This window comes from Siphateles boraxobius, unplaced genomic scaffold, assembly GCF_051911475.1.
Source record: "Siphateles boraxobius isolate OS27281-9 unplaced genomic scaffold, OSU_SipBor_1 56, whole genome shotgun sequence".
NCBI lineage: Eukaryota > Metazoa > Chordata > Actinopteri > Cypriniformes > Leuciscidae > Siphateles > Siphateles boraxobius.
This window is the reverse complement of record NW_027509182.1, coordinates 5,965,014-5,986,595: the sequence shown is the minus strand read 5'-3', so window position 1 is coordinate 5,986,595 and position 21,582 is coordinate 5,965,014. Positions and strand designations below refer to the sequence as shown.

General features: G+C 34.7%; 1 protein-coding gene across 9 annotated transcripts in view; it reads right to left on the bottom strand.

Moving 5' to 3' along the window:
* Positions 1-325: 325 nt before the first annotated feature.
* Positions 326-21,582, bottom strand: part of gtf2ird1 (GTF2I repeat domain containing 1) — a 28,588-nt gene continuing 7,331 nt past the window's right edge. For 3 of the 9 annotated variants that reach the window (XM_077206551.1, XM_077206552.1, XM_077206553.1), the window contains exons 3-27: positions 21,441-21,582; positions 19,676-19,855; positions 19,368-19,551; positions 18,291-18,586; positions 18,030-18,125; positions 16,533-16,616; positions 15,116-15,299; positions 14,551-14,576; positions 13,933-14,056; positions 10,620-10,663; positions 10,423-10,503; positions 9,319-9,405; positions 7,666-7,716; positions 7,517-7,582; positions 7,177-7,360; positions 6,997-7,058; positions 5,612-5,674; positions 5,137-5,404; positions 4,978-5,006; positions 4,827-4,874; positions 3,369-3,446; positions 3,083-3,275; positions 2,952-2,989; positions 2,737-2,852; positions 326-1,437 (exon numbers count right to left, since the gene is read on the bottom strand). In XM_077206551.1, the coding sequence (XP_077062666.1) occupies positions 1,369-1,437; positions 2,737-2,852; positions 2,952-2,989; positions 3,083-3,275; positions 3,369-3,446; positions 4,827-4,874; positions 4,978-5,006; positions 5,137-5,404; positions 5,612-5,674; positions 6,997-7,058; positions 7,177-7,360; positions 7,517-7,582; positions 7,666-7,716; positions 9,319-9,405; positions 10,423-10,503; positions 10,620-10,663; positions 13,933-14,056; positions 14,551-14,576; positions 15,116-15,299; positions 16,533-16,616; positions 18,030-18,125; positions 18,291-18,586; positions 19,368-19,551; positions 19,676-19,855; positions 21,441-21,582 (2,793 nt within the window). In that variant the 3' untranslated portion in view covers positions 326-1,368. Of the gene's footprint in view, positions 1,438-2,736; positions 2,853-2,951; positions 2,990-3,082; positions 3,276-3,368; positions 3,447-4,826; positions 4,875-4,977; positions 5,007-5,136; positions 5,405-5,611; positions 5,678-6,996; positions 7,059-7,176; positions 7,361-7,516; positions 7,583-7,665; positions 7,717-9,318; positions 9,406-10,422; positions 10,504-10,619; positions 10,664-13,932; positions 14,057-14,550; positions 14,577-15,115; positions 15,300-16,532; positions 16,617-18,029; positions 18,126-18,290; positions 18,587-19,367; positions 19,552-19,675; positions 19,856-21,440 lie in introns of all 9 variants that reach the window. The other 6 variants (XM_077206554.1, XM_077206556.1, XM_077206549.1 and 3 more) reach the window with 3 other exon arrangements.

Below are 21,582 nucleotides of genomic sequence, written 5' to 3'. Positions count from 1 at the left end.
GCTTAAGTCCTGTATATGAAACCAGGCGTAAAAGTGGTACATTTTAATTAAAAGTAAAATTTCTGCATCATACAAAATGTGATGTTGCCTTTTTCCCAGCAGATGGTGCTAATGAGGCCTCAACTCTAATATTTCTAACACATCTTTCTTTCTTCATCATTCATCTATTTTCCATCTGAAACATACATACTGTCTATGGAAACATATCATATTTTATTATTCTTTAACTAATATGCAATAAGGCATCATAATACGCACACGTAGAAAGGCGTTCACTGTATTACATTATTATGATAAAAGTAAAACAAACAAGCAAAAACAAACGCAAGGCAACACATTTTATTTGAAAGGCCTAAATGGCATTAGGGTACAGCATATAAATACTGGCGATTCCAGACAGTCATTACAGAATAACATTATAGCATTCTTTCCTTTACAAACAATACATTCATGATGTTTTCTCTGTGAAATATCTCACTTTGCCTTACTTTAACGAACTCGAGAGTAACATACAAAGCTAAAATAATACAAAAAAGTCTCTCAATTGAATATAAGTTAGTGCTATCATGTTAGGGTTTTCCAACTTGACATACTGAAACCTGAAGCAGAAGTTTCTCTCTGAATACATACAGTAGCTAGCTGTGTTTAGCATCATTAGTCGTGTTATTCAGAACTTTATGCTCTATACTGAATGTGGTAGTTTACATTCCCTGCGTATACAAGTTTTTATTTAAATAAATAAATAAATAACAATACAAACATTTGCAAGGCATGAGACCCAGACAACTACACGCGTCGTATAGTATGTACGTACTGTACGAGCTCTCGGCACCAAACGAGGCTGTGTATCCCAACAGTGATTATTATTTGGGGGAAAAAAACAAATCCCGAATCTCATTCTCACTGCTCTTTATGAGATGGTTATTTAACCATGATTGTGTCCAGGATCTGCAGTCACAAATCCTGGTGGCAAAGCAATATAGATCACTGATGCTTAAATAACGGCTACTCCTTTTACAAACAATCTCTTAAAGGAATAGTTACCCTCATGTCATTCCAAACCTGCATGTTGCATGTTTTCAGTTAAAAAGCATCGAGGTTTGGACTGACATGAGGATGAGGACTATTCCTCTTAAGTAATAGAGCAGTGGCCGATTGATTTACTGCTTTTTCCATCATTAGCACTTCATTCAGAAACAACTGCATCCAGCAGTTCACACTCTCTAACACCTGCCAGAACACACAGATGTCTCCACGCGTGAGCCGCCCGATCTGCCACAGCTCTGGGGAAAGCTGAATTTAGCATTCAGAAACATTTAAAAAGGTCCCATAATGGTGAAAGTCTTCCGTACGGCATCGGAAAGTTATTTAGTATTTGACTTTGCCAGGAACTTGAACATTCACTCCGCTATAGTCCACCATGTACATGGGCCATTGCTGGAAAAAAAGAAGGAGGGAATTTTAATAGCGAAAATAGCAATTTTGAAGGTTGACATGAAAGTTCAATACCCCATTTACGGTCTTAAAGGGATAGTTCACCCAAAATGAAAATTCTATCATCATTTACTCTCCCTCAAGTTGTTCTAAACCTGAGTATCTTCTGTTGAACAAAAAAATATGTTTTGAAGAATGTCGGTAACCAAACAGTTTCTGGTCCCTACTGACTTCCATAGTGTATATATATATATATATATATATATATATATAGAGTTAATGAGTAAAGGCCTGTTTATACCTAGAATAATGACATCTGGTACTATATATATATAATAAATACTATGGAAGTTAATTGGGACCAGCAAATGTTTGGTTACCGACATTCTTCAAAATATACTTTTTTTGGGTGAACTATCCCTTTAAGACCTGTTTACGATCTCATTGTGCAAAATTCATGTTTGTTCTAACAGCTTTTTCTCATGCTCACCAAGGCTGCATTTATTTGATCAAAAATACAGTAAAACAGTAATATTGTGAAATATTGTTACAATTTAAAATAACGTTTTCTATTTTACATTTTTTTTTTAAAGACTGCGTTTATTTGATAAAAATACAGTAAAAACAATATTATTGTGAAATAGTATTGCAATTTAAAATAACGGTTTTATATTTTGAAATGCAATTTATTCCTGTGATTGCAAAGCTGAATTATCATCAGTCAGGGTTTTTTTTTTAGAAATCATACCAATATGCCGATTTGCTGCTCAAGAAATGTTTCTTATTATTACAAATGTTTAAAACAGTTGTGCTGCTTAATATTTTTGTGGAAACCATGATTTTTTTTCAGGATTATTGGAATTTTGACATTTGTGTGTGTGTGTGTGTGTGTGTGTATATGAACATATTTATACACAATTTATATATATAAATTTACATGTTCAATTTAACGCAGCTTGCTGAATAAAAGTATTAATTAATTTTATTCTTTAATTTATTTCTTTAAAAAAAAATAAAAAATCTTATTGACCCCAAACTTTTGAACAGTAGTGTAATGTTAAACTATACAGAAATTACTATTTAGTCTGGCTCCATTCTGTCCATAACACCCAGTTTTCAAAATACAAAGAATTCCTGTCTGATAAAATCGAGTCCCACCCCACATTTCTTCCTCATTGAATATCCTGTTCAACAAAATGTTGCATTCTGAAAGTAACCTGGGTTTAAAATGCCTTTTATGATGACGCAAAGTATTTTTAAAAAGTGTAAATAGAAAAGCGCTCCTGTAATGTGTTTGCATACCATGACAGGTATCTGATTGGTTGATAGTGCTGAGTCTACTCTAGTGGCCATGGATGCTTGACTGTTGTCAAGTACTCGTTTACGTTTGCGTCGGTTCGTAGACACTTCTTTACCTTCTGCAAAAGAAGATGTAAACATTTGCACACATTTCTACACATTATTATTTTTTGGTCAAAAGGTACATAAAATGTTTAATAACAAATAAAGTATCTTACCTTTATTACAAGATTGAGTACACAACTCTGTGAAAGGCCTAAACATAAGACAAAATCAATGAGATCAAACAACACTTGCAAGCATCGTTCATCCAACATAATCACTATAATAAGATCCGGCAAGCACTTACTGTAGGGGGGTTTTGATATTGAAAGTAATTTCATCTTGGACCTGCAGGATTTTTTCCAACCGAACTATGTCATAAGTATTGGGATTCCTGAAGGGGATATCATCCGGAAGTCCACGCACCTCCAGCGAGCCTGGATTGGCACGGATTAACTTGTACGGAACAATGACAGAGCGATCCAAATCCAAAGCTTCACCTGAACACAACACATTCACATATTGGAATATTTTCAAAAGGACAAAAACACATTTAGACTAAAGAATAAATCAGTTATTTGTAATTAACGTACCATATTTCTTATTGAAGAGCTCTTTAACTTGTTCCCTTAATATCACTTTCTCTCCCATTCGGTTGACCTCGTCTTCTTCTGTTGGACAGTGATCAAATATTTAAGTATAATGATAATTAATATTAGTTCACTTGCAGAATTAACATTAAATAACCTTTTATGCTTGTCAGACAGTCAGATTCAAGCTTGAGGCAGGACTTATACTGTTTTATTTTTTTTCAAAGGAAATTCCTTGAATATGGGTTATTTTATCATTTTAAAATATATTTAAGAAAATTATAAATGATTCAATATTTTGAATAAAACATTTTTATAATAATGGCCAACTTTGTACAAGTAAAAAGATTGCTGTTATCTTTTAACTTTATATTTATCAAAGAATCCTGGGAAAAACAACAATGTATCACATATAAAAATAAGAAATGTTTCTTGAGCAACAAATCAGCATATTAGAATGATTTCTGAAGGATCATGTGACACTGAAGACTGGAGTAATGATGCTGAAAATTCAACTTTGAATCACAGGAATGAATTACTTTTTAAAATATATATTTAAATAGAAAACATTTCATTTAAATTGTAATAATATTTCACAATATTACTGATTTAATATATTTATCAAATATATGCAGCTTTGTTGTGTATAAGAGACTTTTTCAAAAGTATAAAAAAAATATTTTTGTATGGTAGTAGATTTGCAAGTAAAATCATTTTAAATCATACATACATTATATATATATATATATATATATACACACACACACATTATATAAACAATATATTTATGTTGCTATAAATCAATTTGACAGCACTAATATACTGATATTCTAATATACTATATATAGTCAAGTCAAGTCAAGTCATCCTCATTTATATAGCGCTTTTAACAATGTAGATTGTTTCAAAGCAGCTTTACAGAGATAAAGATATAATTTAAGGTAACAGAGATTGGTTTGGTTTTATAGTGGCTCTTGAAAAATGTTTTTTCCAGCTAAAGTTAGTTTTGATTGATTCACTTCCGTCTAAATGATAGTTTGTTATTAAATTAGGGGCCGCTAAGACGACACCGTTCTCTCTATACAGACTTTAAACGTGAACCTGTGATAGACGCTGATGGCGTTCACATGCGCATTAAGAATTGATTCTATAGTTATGTGCGTTTGAATATATGTGCGCAGGTTTATAATATAGTATATATATATATATATATATATATATATATATATAGTATACCAATATACCATATATATATATAACATTTTAATTTTTTATATATATATAAAAAGCTGAATGATTGTTATCAAAACAAACAAAAATAGAAATGCGACATCAACTGAAAGTTCTAGATCTAGTTTTGTTGCACCACAACGCTCTGGATGTCCAATGTAGATTTGGATTTCTTGTCCATGAAGTGCTATAAATAACTACAACACATAGTAAATGATTCTGTATTCTCACCACTTATTGGGGTGTAACCTTTCTTTAATATGGTTATTCTTCGTGGTGCTGGCAAAATAAAAATGATTTGATTAAGTTATTTCCATGAGAAATTCAGCAAAAATACAGACACTTTTAAATAAAGATGCGCTATTAAATTTCGACTGCTTACCTGGCTTGGGAATAAGCCCTTGAAAAGGCCTGAAAAGACAGAAAAGACTTAGTAATTCTTAAATAAACTCAATATATTACACAAATTAATCCATTTTCACTTTTTTTGCTTGTTTTTTTTAGTTTGAAAGCTATTCAAAAACTTGGTGCAGTGCTTCACCGTGTAATGCTGAAAGAGATCTTGTCAGCCACCGCCAATATCCTCTCTAGATTCTGTGAGCCGAAGGTACAGGGTTTTCTGAAGGGGATGCCAGGGGGCAAGCCCTCGATAATCACTGAGCCAGGGTTACTCTTGATCCGCTTGTAAGGCACTTGCACAGGATACTTAATGCCCAGTGCCTCGCCGTACTTCCTGTTGAACAGGTCTTGGACCTGCTCTCGCAGTGTGTTCGCCAAGTCGATACGGGAGAGCTTGGCCTCTAAACTGTCTGAGGGCACAACAATGGTAGAAAAGCCAACGGTTTAGTGATAGCATGTCGGGAACGGACAGGAGGGAATGATGTTTTGAACATGAACTGGCATCCAAAAGACAGACACGTGGCACAAGGATAAACTAAATCTTTTCATTCAGTCAGGATGCAATAAAGTCGCAAACTTACTATGTACAACACCTGATAACTTAATCACGCTGATACCTGAGAATCCTGGTCTTTTGGAGGCAGGTCCCGGGTCATCTGATTGGTCTTTAGAGTCGGTTTCTGCTGAAGATTTAATCAAAAGGAGCATTATATTAGATTAGTAAGTGATATTTTGGATAAAACAAGGAATACACACTAAATGGATAGTTCAAACAAAACAAAATGACTATACATAGGACAATTGGTTTGAAAAATAAAATAAAATTAGGTCTGTCACTAACGATTATTTTGGTATTAGAGTAATCGGTCGATTATTTTGATGATTAATCGAGTAATCATTTGTGGAAATAAAAATAGACCTAAGTGAACAATATCCATTAAAAGGACTTAAAATACATAGGTATAATAACAATGAGGCAATAATCATATGATTGTATTAAACAAAACTGTTAAAATACATAATGTAATTACATAATATATAATAACATGATCAACTTACAGTGTGTACATTATGTATTATAACAAATGCCTACAGTGGGCGCCAGCGGCCTGGTGTGGTTGTCTTTACAGCAGTTCAAATCCTTGTTTAATATTGCCGTGTTATTATCATCAATTAAATAATATTTAACTGAAATTTCTATTTAATATTTGGCCAATTCTTTATGATAAAAATGTTACAGCCACTGTCATTTCTTGAAAAATAACATGTGGATATCAAAACATGCAAACTCAGAGCGAGGGTTTAAACTTTTATTTTGAAATCGCGATGAACAACAGTTCGCATTTTTAGAAACATATTGATGTATTCTCCTGTGCTGGCGTAGATTTATAAATGTTACAAATCTGGTGAAATGACGCACAATTCGTTGCCAGATGAACATTATAAGCAACCCAAACATATGCAGAGATGGAGTGTGTTAACTGAACTGCTGAGTCGCGCTCCACACATGTAAATGATAACAGTGCAACACTTTGCATGAAACACAAAGCGCGTTTTTGGAAAACCAAACAAACAGCAAATGCAGAGACTGAGTTTGTGTGGAGCAGAAATTACTGTGAACGGAGCCACTCTTGAGATGGAAGAAACTCGTAACCTGCAGCATTAAATAAAGAGCCGCGCTTCACCCTGAAACCCGCAGCGCATATATATTTATTTAATTGAATCGCAGCCTTTGTGATTCACAATAGCACTATTCTATGTTATATATATATATATATATATATATATATATATATATATAATCAATCCCTTTAATGCGGTTCATGGATTCTCGTCTCTGGAATGCACCACTTCTGGTATTTTGCCGCTTAATCAACACGGGCAAAATGTAATCAAGGATTTTTTTTTTAAATTGAGTACTCAAATTTAAGAGGAATCGAAACAGCCCTAAACAGAATCAATTAAAATATGTAAAGTAAAATATATATATTTTTTAGTTCACCTGAATCAGAGGTCGTCTTAGAGGCACCTTCATTTTTTACTTGTTCTGTCAACAGTTCTGGCCTGACAAACACAAAAAAAAATCATTGTCAAACAGCTTTCTGAAACATCGTAGTGTAGTGTTTTGTGTAAGTCTGAACAAACTTGTTTGATCATTTTAATGTGTTCTGTATGACTATACCTCTTTATAACAAATGTAATCTGACTACTGGCGGCGAGAATCTTTCGGAGTTTTGCTGCCCCAAAACAGTTCGGCCTTCGAAAAGTCATCCCTTCTGGCAGCCCAGTGACATACAGGTCATCTGGGTACATCTGAAACTTAGAGTATGGCACTTTAGCCGGTTCAGGCAGACCAAGAGTCTCACCTAGAATGAGAAAGATAGATGATTTGACAAACTATTATGTATTCTGCAATCCATTATTTGTGTATATTTTAAGCCAGAAGAATCTGTAACTGGCAGATTTGCAGGTTGCCACCACAGTTGATTGTAAATGATACGGTGAGTAAGTCCATGACTCACTGTACTTGGAGCTGAAAAGGCTCTCGACTTGCTTTCGCAGCTGAAGGATCATCTCTCCGATGTCTTCTGGGGAAAAGGGAGGACAATCACACCAACAGCCCATAATATCTGAAGACAAACCTGAGTGATAATTCAAAATGGAGTTTTACCTTCAACAGCTCTCTTGAGCCCTTGTGGTGTAGACTTCGGCGTTAAATCTTCTGCAGAGATATAAACAGAATTATATTACCATCAGTGTAGCACATGGGAAGTATTCCTGTGTGTATGATTTGATTAAAAACACATGAATTCTATTCTTCTTTGCTGGAGATGTTTTGATGATTCAACTCACCTGTGGTTTACTCCAGTGACCATTTGTGTAATGCAAACTTCAACATAATAAATCCAGTGTTATTAATTATGAGTCAAAATATTTAATCTGTGAGTCAATATGTACGCTTCAACAACACTTTTTTTTGAAATGGTAATTTGCTAATTAATTATTGTTTAAAAATCTTGAAATATATATATATATATATATAAACTCAAATGTAATAACAGGATTATATTTATATCATTATATATAAAACATTAAATACATTTTGTATAAAGCACACTTTATGACCAATGAATTTCCATGACTCTTCCATAGTAAGAAAAAAAATCATTTAGATTCAGACTGATTTGCTCATGAATCATTGAACCAGCATTGCTATTGTTAACTAAAACGATTAAAAATCTTTTTTATCAATTGAAATAAAATAAAATATAAATATTAGATGAAAAACTTTGTATGCAGTTAACTAAAACTGAAATAAACTGAAAATTGTATAAAAGAAAGCTTAATATAAATATAAAAAACAACTACACATGGCGGACAAAAGCAGACAGCACAATTATTAAAAATTAAACAAAAATTACAACAAAAACTAAAAGATATAAATAGTATATTAGTATATAAATAATAAAATAATTCAGTGCCAAAATAGCACTGAAAAGATCCAAATCAAAATAATCAGAAATCACAAAATATTCTACAACATAATTTTTTTTTTCTAGTCCTGGCAAAGAACTTTAAAATTCCCTGATTTTCCATAACCAAGGAAACCTGTTAATACACATGACAGTGGTTAAGCGTTCATATCAACTCACAGTATATTTCTATATATTAGGGGCACTAACACTGGGAGTCTATTTAGGGAGTTCTATTGGATGTGGGTTTACTGTAGTGGGAGAACTAGCACAGCATGGGGAACAGGTTTCACATCGGAACTCACTAGGGCTGGGACAACTGTTTGGGTTAAGTCTGGGGTATTGGGTTTGGTGTTAAAATAAGAAATGTAAAACTCTTGTCTTACCACATTTCAACCTATCTTATTATCACTGGTAAAAATGTTTTTTTGTACATTAATTGTCGCTGTCCTGTTTCGATCGTCACCGAGGTTCGTATTCATGTACAATTCCTTTTGAGAGATTAGGACATGGTTTCTCCAAACAACGCAGTGGCTAAATCAGCATTTAATATCCCCGTGTTAAGCATAAGCTCACTGAAATGATGTCTCACAAGAATGGACTTGACAGTTAGTGCGACTCACACTTACATGTGCATATAAAGATTATGAGACGGGCATTAAAGATTGTAGGAGGGCAGGTATAGACGGGATGGAGGGATTTGTAACTGGATGAGAAATTGGAGAAGGTTTTATTAGAGGCTTTGATATGTCATATGTTTGGGATTATCAATGTACCACTGGAGGCAAGAGAAAAAAGATGGAAATGGAACTACATTCAGATATAAGGTAAGAAGGCTAGTATGCTGTTACCTGCTTCAGGCTCCTTGGGATGACAGAGGTCAGGGGTCACCCGCTCAGCCTGAGGCTCACTTGGCTCCTCTGTAGAAGCACTGGACTCTGAGAGTAGAGGATGAGAGAAAGACAGGAATAGAGAATGAGAGAGAGCAGGATATGGATGTAAATTTAAAATAAAATGGCACTCAAAATGCATTCAATAATGCAAGCATTTAGATAATATGATGTGTTTACTTGAAGTTGACCTTGAACTGTAGAAAGTAGAAAAAGTTATGGTGATAAAATTGGATCATTATTTTTAAGAAAACATTGATAACTTGTTTAATATGAGGCTAATGGGAAAGAAAAATATTATGCTCACCAAGGCTGCGTTTATTTACTTTTATGTATTACATTTAATGTATATTGTAATATACATTTTAATATTATTACAATTTTAAACAACAATTTATTATTTAAAATTTTTTTTTAAAGTAATTCATTTCTGAGATGGCAAAGCTAAATTTTCAGCAGTGTAACATTCTTGCATTTTCTTCTGTGTCATTATATTCTAATATGCTGACTGGGTGATCAAGAAACATTTCTCATTATTATCAATGTTGAAAACAGTTGTGCTGATTATTATTTTTGTGGAAACCATGATTCATTTTTTAATTAAACACAATAAATATCTTTGCTGTCACTTTTGATCAATGTAATCCATCCTTGCTAAAAAGAAAAGTACACATTTCTTTAAGGAAATTTGACCCCAAACTTTTGAACAGTGCATTTTGTATAAACCAATATGATTTCAAGATGTTTTTAAATTCTGTGTAATGCAAAATGCCCGGTCTGTCCTCAAAGACTCAGATCACTGCACAGCAGGGTGGAAAGTGAGAGCAAATATTTTTAAATCAGAAGGCAACCATCAAAGACAAACTTCCTCTCTGCGAGTAAGTGGAATATGCTAATGCCTTCATATCCAGTAGACCTACAGGGATTTCATGCTGCGTTCAACTCAAAACTTTATTTAAATTTCTGCACAGATGATTGTTGTCAACTTACAATAACGCCAAAAAAGAGAAAAAAAAAAACTTAAAACTCTCAGTGTGAGCCTTACTGTGGAATGGGAGCCCATACCTGGCACTGTCACCTGGATAATTTCACCATCTGGGGGTTCTGTTTTGATCTTTTTCAAAGGCAGACAGTCTCCAGATGGCCCTGGAAAATAAATCATAATGAATTATTTTGAATTTTACTGATAAAATAAGTTACAGATTCATGAAACTACAGTGCAGAAGCCAAAGTTGTATTAAAACGATGAGCAGAAGATCTACCTGCTTCACACTCAGCCAAAGGACTCACACAGGAGCTAGTCGATCTGAAAAAAAAATAATAATAACAAGATATCCATCTTTATTAGTTACCTTTCTACTTTCTTCTTAATTACAGGGAAAAAAAAGTGATGTACCCAAATCAAATTTCTTGGCCTAAAGCAGAACTTCTGACACACTAGTTAAAAAGGCTAAATTCTCATTTTAAATGGTTTGTTTTGAAGAACTATACATTCTGATAGTCTATAAATCTTTTAAATCAAATAAATATCTGCAGAAAACCGAGAATAAAGAATTAAGGCCCATTCACACCAAGGGCGATAAAGATATGGAATGCCAAAGCTGACTTAATTAAAAATAAATAAATACATAAATTAATATACAAATAAATGTAAAAAAGCTAAAATACTTAAATAAATACATGTACTTTTTTACATTTATTTGTATATTTGTTTAAATAAATGATTATTTATACTTTTATTTCCTTATATATGTATAATTGTATTTTTTCACACATTTATTTATTTTTTATTTATACATTTATTCATTTATTTTTTCCACTTTTATTTATTTCCACATTCATTTATGTATATATGTTTTTATGTTTACATTTATTTATTTCCAGATTTATTTATTTCTACATTTATTTATTAGGGGTGTCACGATTCTCCAAATCCTCGATTCGATTACATTTTCGATTCTAAAGTCACGGTTAGATTCGATTCTCGATTTTTTTTTTAAGCACAGGTTGCTGTTGCTCCTAAAAAGCTGACATCAGTTCATCGCAATCTCACACATCTCTGTTATTATCAGTGAAGCTGACTGCACAATGAATCTTTCATAATATATAGCCTACACTTTGTTTGTTATAATTAGAGGATTTGCCAGCTTACAGAATTCAGCACTGAACAAAAAGTCTGTTTTGAGCGGTGAGGAGAGTCTATCTTAAATGCTTCTGATTGGTCATTGCGATCAAGAAATCAACACATATGTCTGTGATTGGCTAAATCGCTCAACGCTCCAAACGTGTTATAAATAGAAACTCTGGCCTGTAAATCGTTTCTATTTTGTTTTAGTTGTTCTTGTTGCTTTTCTGCAACAGCTGAAAAAAATGTATTAGTTTTTATATGTTTTATTTATAGATATTTCTAGTTTGCGGGAGTCCCGCAAATCTTTTTATTCCCCCCAACACACAGAGTGAGTGCATTACCGCCCGCGCTCGCACTCGGCCATCAAATCTAGTCCCGCGCCGCACTCTATTGCGTTGGGAGTGTACGTCTATAGATCAAGAGCCCGGCCCGAGGATAGTGACGGGAAATATCCATAGAATCCAGGTTAGAGGACTCACAGCCTTTCAACACGTGTGTTTTTTTCCCGCGCCGTGATGAGTCGTTCATGAACGATCCGTTCATTGCCTCTGTCACGCGACAAATGAACAAAAGACTCGGAAGGTCAAGTATTAATGTTCCCTGTAAATTACTTTTGACTGCATTATAATGATTTCTTAATTCAGAATATGATCAAGATTGCGTTGGATGTGTTCGGGGAATTTGCCTGTTAAAAGTATAACATTTAAAGCCCCTGAAATGACTAGAAAAAAGATTAGTTAATTTTGATGAACGAGATTGAACAATAGTGTCAGTAAAACGATCCGAACTTTCCATCACGGGCGCGACATGGGGGCGTGGCAGTATCGACGATTCCATTTTTTATTTCGATTTTTGAGTTTGTGAATTAATTTCGATCGATTTCGATTTCAAATCGAAATCGTGACACCCTTATTATTTATTTATACATTTCTTTATCCGTATGCTAATGAGGGGGGCGTGTTTTACCTCAGACATCAGCAATCGAGCTCAGAGTGGCAGTGCTGAAGCTTTGAGGCCACAGTGACACCTTGTAGTGTGTGACCAAACAAAACGCAAGAGATGTGCGGACAATATCACATTTTAAGTCATGTATATCACCCTAACTGTATGTAGGGTAGGCTATATAGGGTTAACACACATAGCACACATGAACAGAAACTGCACTTCAACGGGTCTGATAGCAGACACTTGGTCATGGAAGCGCATGAAAGTATCCTCTATTAACAACAATGTAAACGCGGTGGATAGGGCTGATAAGAACTTGCGTTTATTGTCGATGAGACTCGCACACCAGCGCAGAACGCGGAGAGAAACCAGCGCACATTTCACTGACTCCTACGCAAGCAATGAGTTTGAAGCAATGAGACTCAACTTCAATGAGTTTGAAACGCAACTCAATACACGGTTTACATTCGCGTTTCATAATTTCGTATGCATAACAGGTGACAATTCAAATGCTTAAAACACAACCCATATTTCATAGATGCTGCTCTAAGATACTGATTAATCACAAGTCATCAATTTTGAATTATTCTTAAATCAAACAAAAGGGGCTCATGTAAACGCAGCTATAGTGAGCCACGCATCTCACCCCATGCAGTGGAGGACAGAAGCATCATCATGCCCATTCAAACAGCACCTGTCGTGCCCATGGTCGTGGTGATATTTCCCTCTATAAATTGATTTTATATCTACCCAAACCGTAGATTCCGGCATTCCATATAAAGATATCTAAATGTAAAATAATAGCAAAGTCCACACCACAACTATAACAAAAACAGCACAGAGAAATTATATCGTTGGAATCACTTTCACAAAGATTTTATTTCTCCAAGCTGATGAGAGATAAAACATTGACAGCCAATCAGAATCCATCCTCCTTTAAAGAGCCAGAGCATTTAAAGCAGCAGATGATAAAACTGCTTATAATAAACAGAACGATATTGTTTGTTGGTGTTGTTGATGGTAATGTAGTGATTGTTATCGTTATTAGAGTCATAATTCTAGGTATAAACACGTCTTTACTCATTAACTTATAAATACTTATATATATATATATATATATATATATATAATATAAGCACAGCCTGTTTAGAGTCTCTAACTGTCTGTCTACATGGGCAAGTACATGTCCGAAAAGCGCTTTTTATTAATAAACCAATATCCACTACAGTTATTGCTTATAAGGAAAATGTATGCAAATATGGTTGCTTTGTTTTAATAGGGAAAATGTAACTAAATGTATTCATTAATTTTATTTAATTTATTGTCACATTTTTTGGGCTTTTTATCCATGTCAAAGTTACCAGATCTGTTTCAGTAGTTTTGGTTCATATTTTCAGTCAAAACGTTCAATCAATGTATCATTACAGGAAAATAAAAATGCAAACTATCTAAGAACATAGCAATACTGTTCTTCTGTGGTGACAGGCAAGGTAAATTGATACCTGCTACTGTGAGTGTTGCTGACCAGCTCTAGGGAAGAGCTCGGCATCCTGAGGCCATCTGGGAACCCGTCCTCGAGGCCGACACCATCCAGTTTGCCCTCCTCCTTAGCTACTTTACCAGCAGCTTACAAAGAATGTTAAAAGACAAGTTTAACATACACGTACTGTACATTATATAAAAAATTACCATTTGCCAACTTGATTATAATAGGTCACACCAATGAGTGTACTTTTTTTAAGGGTCAGATGGGCTAAAAATAGCTCCTTAAGATAACAAGACATTTTAAGACATAACAAGACATTTATCACTTACAGTGCAGAAAAGGTACACAGTTATGGGTAACACTTTATTTTACAGTGTCATTGTTACATATATGTTACATGTAGTTACTATAGTAATACATATAAATTATGGATAATTACATGAAACTAACCCTAAACCAAATCAAACCTTAATCCAAACCCTTTAGTAAGTACATGTAGTTACTTAACATTAATCAGTACTTAAATGTATAGTTACAGTGTAACAACGACACCTTAAAATAAAGTGTAACCAAGTTACTGTATGTTCTAACAATGCTATTAAGTCAGATGGATTCTGGTTCAGGAAATACCTACCAGTAAAAATCCGTTCATCAAACATTCTAAGAAAAGAAAAAAGAAAATTGTTAGTTCCTGTAAGACCAGCTTAAACATTAAAACTCTGAAATGCTGTCTACGCATGTCTGGTGCCGAACAGCAGGAGATTTCCTCATTATGCCAAATCAGCAGCTCCACGCTGGCTCATGTATGGCAGCGGTTACAACCAGCATGACGCTCCACTTTGGATGCCTAGTGCTGCTCTGCCAGATGGCAAAGACGGCTAGACTTTTTTTTGTGTTTTTTTTTTTTTTTTGATGAAGCAAATTAAAAACTCAGTATATCCAGTACCAATATCTGGATTCCTTTTCAATGAGCCCCACAGTTAATTACATGACCAAAAATGAAAGGTTATCAGAAATTGAATCTCTCACACCACCGTCACACGTTCAAATTGAAAGAGCTACAAATCACACTGCCGCTGTAGCAGTTTAACTATGTTGGTAATGTACTTAATTGAGCAGCTATGTCACGTAAGGAAATCTCCTTAGTCAGGTCAAGATTAGTTCTCAAAATAAAAGTATGTTCAGATGGAACCTCGAACCTTCTGACAATGAAGCGGACGGCATGCCTTTCCTCCAGGATCCGTTTGAGTTTAGGCACACCGTAAGTGCATGGTCTTTTGAAGGGAATCTTGTCTGGAATTCCAATGATCTCCACCGCCTCAGGATCACAGGCGATTTTCCGGTACGGCACAGGAACCATGTGATCCAGGCCTAATGCCTCAGCTAAAATGAACATTAGTTATGTGATGAGTTAAAGCTGAAGCAAGTAATTTCTGCGCTACCAGTGTTTCAAAACGGAATTGAAAAATAAATATATTTTTTTTAAATGATTTTTAAACAATACCCCAACTGCCATTGGTCAGCCAAATAGGCGATCCCGCCCTAAACGCACACCATTGGTTGAGCCAATGTTGCTTTGATGGCTGTTTTTTATAGCACCAATAAGACCCTGTATTTTAACTTTTTGGGGGGGGGGGGGGGGGGGCAAGCTTCTAATGGTTTACTTACAGTTCTCTGCATATTAAGCTGTGATAAGAGGAAATAGATTAACCCTAAAAAGCATACAGTATCATATTTGATAAGCACATTTCTAAGGCCTCTAAACTATCGACGTGATCAAAACTTGGCTGAAAAACCTGTTGTACACAATCTACAACATGTCTTCTGTCATCTGATTGATAGTTTATATTTTATTAGCAAGTAAAAGGGCCTTTAGTACAATTCTATTCCGTCTCCCTTCAGGTCGTGGTTCACGTCTTTTTGCTGTGAAATCGCTACTGCTTTTTATAAAGTAAAATGTAAGACATTTTATATTAGTAATGTTTCAATATGAACACTGGAAAACTTGCTGACTAAAGCAACTTAGGTTTACTTGATTATCCATACATACAAGGTAAAATGAGTATCAAATATGATACATCAGACTTTTGAGGAATTGCATTGCATTTTATGATTTGCCCCCACAATGAACTATAGAGTTTTGATCATAAAATTATAATAATTTTATAAGATATTTTTTATAATTGATATTTGTGCATTAATAGCCTGCTATACTATTATAAAGATCCCATTGATTTATATTACAACATTTTGGTCTATAATAATTTTGGTCATATAAATATAAACAACTGCACCAAATTGCATATTCTTGCTCATAAACTGTAGGTGTTTTTTTCTCCTCAATTATGAGCTCCATATTCTCCTATATCATACTATATCAGTCATAAAAGCCTGATGTATCAAATATGATACTCAACAAAAACATTTATGCAAACTGTTGTGTCTAAAGGTTCAATAAACAGTTCCAGTTCAGGAATAATAAAAAAAAAATTTATATGTCAAACTTTAAAGGGTTAAAAATGACACAAATCAGCTCTACACACTTTCTCTATCAATATGCACTTATTGCAATTATTGTATAGTGGTATGGCTGTGAATTGTGCACTGTGAGCTCACCATATCTGCTGTTGAAGAGGATCTGAACACATTCTCGAAGGGTGTTGATATCCTCGGTCTCCCTGATGAACGAGTCCCATTTTTCTGTGCATGCAATACAAAACAAAATTGTATCATGTAACAATCTTTCATATGTTCCCTGACAGTCAACATTTTCTGAAATGTGTTTGGGTACATTGAGGTTTTCCTCATTTCGTTTAGACATAGGAGACAATTAAGGCAGGTCCTGACTCTCTGCAGTGACTGAAGATTTCACGCTGATCTTTAGAGAGGAACAGACTTCGGTAGCCCAGGTGACCTGGCCAAACTCCCATTACTACTGCTCACTCTGCCAAAACCAGCCCTCTTTATGTCTCATTCGCCTGGAGCCATATCTAAACAAATACCACCAATATATAAAGAATACTTTGTGGATCATTAGATATGATTGATTTATTTACAGGGAGTTCAAATTACATATTAGCTGCGTTTTCTTACTGGAAAGAATTCTGTTGTTGTTTAATCACTGAATCATTCCAAACCCATATGCTGTTATTTTCTGAAGAATCTTCATGCTGCTTTTTTATAAACTAACAGTTTATTAGTAAGCGTGTCAATGTCAAGCTTCAAAAAAAGACTAATTTGCTAACACACCCTATATACCCCTCTATCAACTCTCTAAAATGGACTACAAAAATGTTTTATTACACTTTATCTATTTGTGTCTTACATACACCAAACTTAACAGTTTTATTCTGTGTTCTGAAAGTTTGAAACTGGCTTTACCCAATGTTCAGATTTATTTTCTAGAAAGGTATACAAATGAGTGCATATTTAATTAGATAATGCCTCATTTGTATTTTTTAACATATTAATCGTATGGTGTAGTATGTGAGTATGGTGAGAGTATTTCCCTGTAATGTCTTGCTTTAAAAAGGATAGTGATTTATGTCTGTTACCTATATATACTATATATATATATATATATATATATATATATATATATACACACACACACAATTACTGACTTCCATGATGGCATGTTAATCTGAGTGCTATAGTGTAGAGGAAGATTATCGGGGAGTAATAACTAAAAAAAATAATTTTCCATTGTCACATGTAAAGTTATCATATGGCTTCAAAAGACTTTTGAACATAGTGAACATTTAATTTTTCTGTCTTTTCAGAACACTATGAAATATTGATATATATATATATATATATATATAGAAAAAGCTACAATAACATTCCTCAAAATGTTATCCATGTTATTCATCATCAAGTTTTGGAATGGCATGAATGTGAAAATAATGACAGAACCTTGATTTTTAGGTGAACTATCTCTTTACAGTGTTTGTGAAAAGATTCCTTGTCTTTGTATTTTGGGGTGGAAACTTGGTATTTATCCTGTTCTAGCTCTATTAGACACACTGCTTGGGACCCCATAAAACCCACTGAAATGAAGGCCAGCTTGTCCTTGGCCAGACACTGTAATGGCGAGTACAGTCTGTCGCCCACCTGATTTTTCATGCACTATGGAGAACAGAAGGCGCTTGGAGACATGGATGCTGGGAGGGCTCTGGGTAAGATCCGTTGCCAGCCCTATTCGTTCGCCTGGAAGAGACACACACACAGAGTTAAGTACATAAAAAAGAAGAATATCCACATGGTTCAGCATCTACACGTGTGATATCACTCATCATAAGTGCAACGGTGATTCATTTCCATAGAAAGGTAGTGGAAGCCAGTGTATATAGAAAGACAACAGGAGGCTCTAACCATTGTCAGCACATTCCTTGGCCTGAACCGCTTTCTCCTCAGCGGACGCCCACATGCCCAGCCGCTCTTTACCAACGCAGTGCAGTGATGTGGGCTTCAGGTCCAGCTTGCTGTCTGGGTGGGGCTGGGAGGACATGGGCATGCCGTACAGGAAGCTGGAGAGCATGGAGTTGCTAGCAGACACTTCCTGCACGGAGGGTTTGATGGAGGCGTGGTTGCTTACGCTCTTTGAGGTCGAAGATTGATGGTTGACTTCCGGACAGGATTTGGCATCCCGAGAGGGTTCCTCTGGTGTTCTATTAAAAATACACACACAAAATTCACACTAATGAACTTCATTTAATATCATCAAACATTTTTTTTTGAATGAAAGCAGCCATTCATTTGATTTACTTCAAAATAAAACCCACCTGACAATAGATTCAATTATTATAATATAAAACACACACACACACATATATATATATATACATTTTCTTTATTACAGAATTCATAAAAGAAATGCATTATAATGATATATATATATATATATATATATATATATATATATATATGTGTGTGTGTGTATATAAAGTTCAAAAGAACAGCATTTATTTGAGAATTTTTTTTTATCTTTAGTGTCACTTTTTAACAATTAAGTGCATCGTAGATTAATATAAAAAAAAATCAAAGTATGTAGAGTATGTATGTAGACTATTTCCATTTTGTCAGCACATTCTGTCATTTTACTTTTTCATTCCTCTTGTTATTTTTGTTGCTTTTATCCATTTCCTTGTTCTGTAACAGCAATAACAACCTCTATCTAAACTGGTAAGAGACACCTGACCAAAAGCTTTTATCTTATTTTGTGAGGTTTTACAGGAAATAAAATCACATACCTTGTGAAAAAAAAGTTAAATCGTCATAGTTTGAATTTTTTATGTAAAGGAGTTCAAATAGATAATTTTATTAGATTTATTCGATTTAATTTATTGGAATTTATTCGCTTTAATTTTACAATCTTATGTGCAGAAAAAAATACAGGCATTTGCATTCTTTCCAGTGTATTATAAAAAAAAAATCAACTAGAAGACTGACCTTTTGACTATGAAGCGGATGCGGTTGCTCTGCTCTAAGATCTTCATTAAGGTCTTGGTGTCATATTCCGAAGGCTTTCTCAAAGTCACACCATCAGGCAGGCCGTAGACAACCACTGAGCTGGGATCCTTGAGAATCCAGTCATAAGGCACAGGGACCAGGCTGCTCTTCCCAACAGCCTCACCTAAAACATTACATTTAAGTGGATAATGATGTTTTTGCTTTTGTGCCAAATACTGTACATCCCTTTTTCGCGTTTCATCCCATAAAAATGTGAAGAAAACCCTAATCAACTATTATCAACTTACTATAAAGCACGCTGAACACCTCCTCCACCATCTTCCTTAGGACGAAGATGTTGGAATGAGTGTCTGTTAAGGCTCTCTGCCTGCCCTGCTGCCCGCAGTCTTTGCCAGTCCTGCTGCAGTCCACATCAGGAACTTTGGCGTGGGGGTTCATGGAAGTTAATGCTTGCAGACAGGACACTTCTGTGGAAAATAAATCTGTTATTTCTGAGGAAACGGCACAAATAGCCTCGAAACACCTGTACTATTAAATGTGGATTGAATACACAACCGTTCAAAAGTTTGGGATCTGTAAAAAAAAAAAATCTGATTTTTATCACGATCAAAAATACAGTACTGTAGAAACAGTAATATTCTGAAATGTAATTATTTATTAAAATTGATTTGAAATGGAAATCTTTTGTAACATTCTAAACATCTTTACTGTCACTTTTGATCAATTTAATGCATCCCAAACTGCAGAATAAAAGAACTGAATTCCTTCAAAAACAAACAGACAAAAATATCTCACTGACCCTAAATATTTGAAGTTGAACAGTACTATAGGTTATAAATCTTCATGACAATATTGCCTCTGCAGTGGTAAAAATATGATATAAGAACAATGCATTTATTTTATAAATTATATGTTAACTTTTTATTCAAGGTGTATATATTATACACCTTTAATTTTTTATCAATAGAACATTTGGTGGCAAGACCAAACATGTGAAAATTAACTTTCATTCTATAATAGTTACATTTTTCAATGAATCAAGTGTGCCGAACCGTGGAGCCTGGTCTATGCGGATCACGGATCAATTACGATCCATTACACCCCTAACGGTTACATTGTAATTGCCAAGACAATTTTCCATGAAAAACGACGTCACAACGGCGTTGGCTGGAGGCAAAACAAAGTGAAAACTGGAGGCGGCCAATACAAACCAGCACAGATTCGGCTACATAATAAGGATCTTAAATTATTATTATCTTTATTAAATGTTATCTTCTTGTGTTTCTGGGTGCAAGAATCACCAACAGGATCCAATTTGAAATTTTATCTAATGTTAATGTTAATGTTTTCTAAATTATTGTGATTATTTGTGAATCATCTATGATTGTATAATTGTTGTGATTGATTGTGATAGACTTTTTGAAGAACCTGGTAAGAAAGAATAATCAAATCCACAGTTAATTAATATAATTTTAATACATAAAACATTTTTTTTTTGCTAGAAAATATTCACATCATTAAAATTGCACTGTAATGTCACTTTACATTGTCGTCTTCTGGCCTTGGCGCTGGGCAGGATCGCGCAATGTAACGTTGCCACAAGTCAAGACCATTCATCACATAGTTACAGGCATCTAAAGATTTATATGCCCTCAGTTTGTCTTTACGCTCGGTTTACATCAGGTAGGTGCAGAAGGCAGGCCACTCAACCGAGGTAACGTTAATCCTGTCAGATCGTCCATCTATTGACTGAGTGTGTATGGGTCGGCCAATCTGGTTCCGTCCGTAAAAAATTAACTTTTGCAAATAACAATCGCGGTCCTGGACAGCGAGTGACCTTGCACATTAAGATAAAATCAGATTTTCTCCCGTCATTTTTAAAAAAACAAGCTAACAAAACTTGCAAACTAGCGTTAGTGAAGCAGCCAAAGGGATCGTTCTGCCTCCAGTGTATTCTCCGCCCACATAAAAACGCCATCATGCTTCCCAACTGAAAAGGGGTCTATTAAGAAAGCAAAAAAGGGTAAATGTTGGATTTCATGTTGAACTCACTGCAGAACTTGTGAAAGTCCGTCTGTATTTCCTTTCTGGAGTTTAGGAAGATTCTTCCCTTCTCTGTTCCCACGGCGATCACGCTGTCCTCGTGCACAGTGACACAGGCCACCTCAGCATTCAGTTTAGACATGGCACTGCA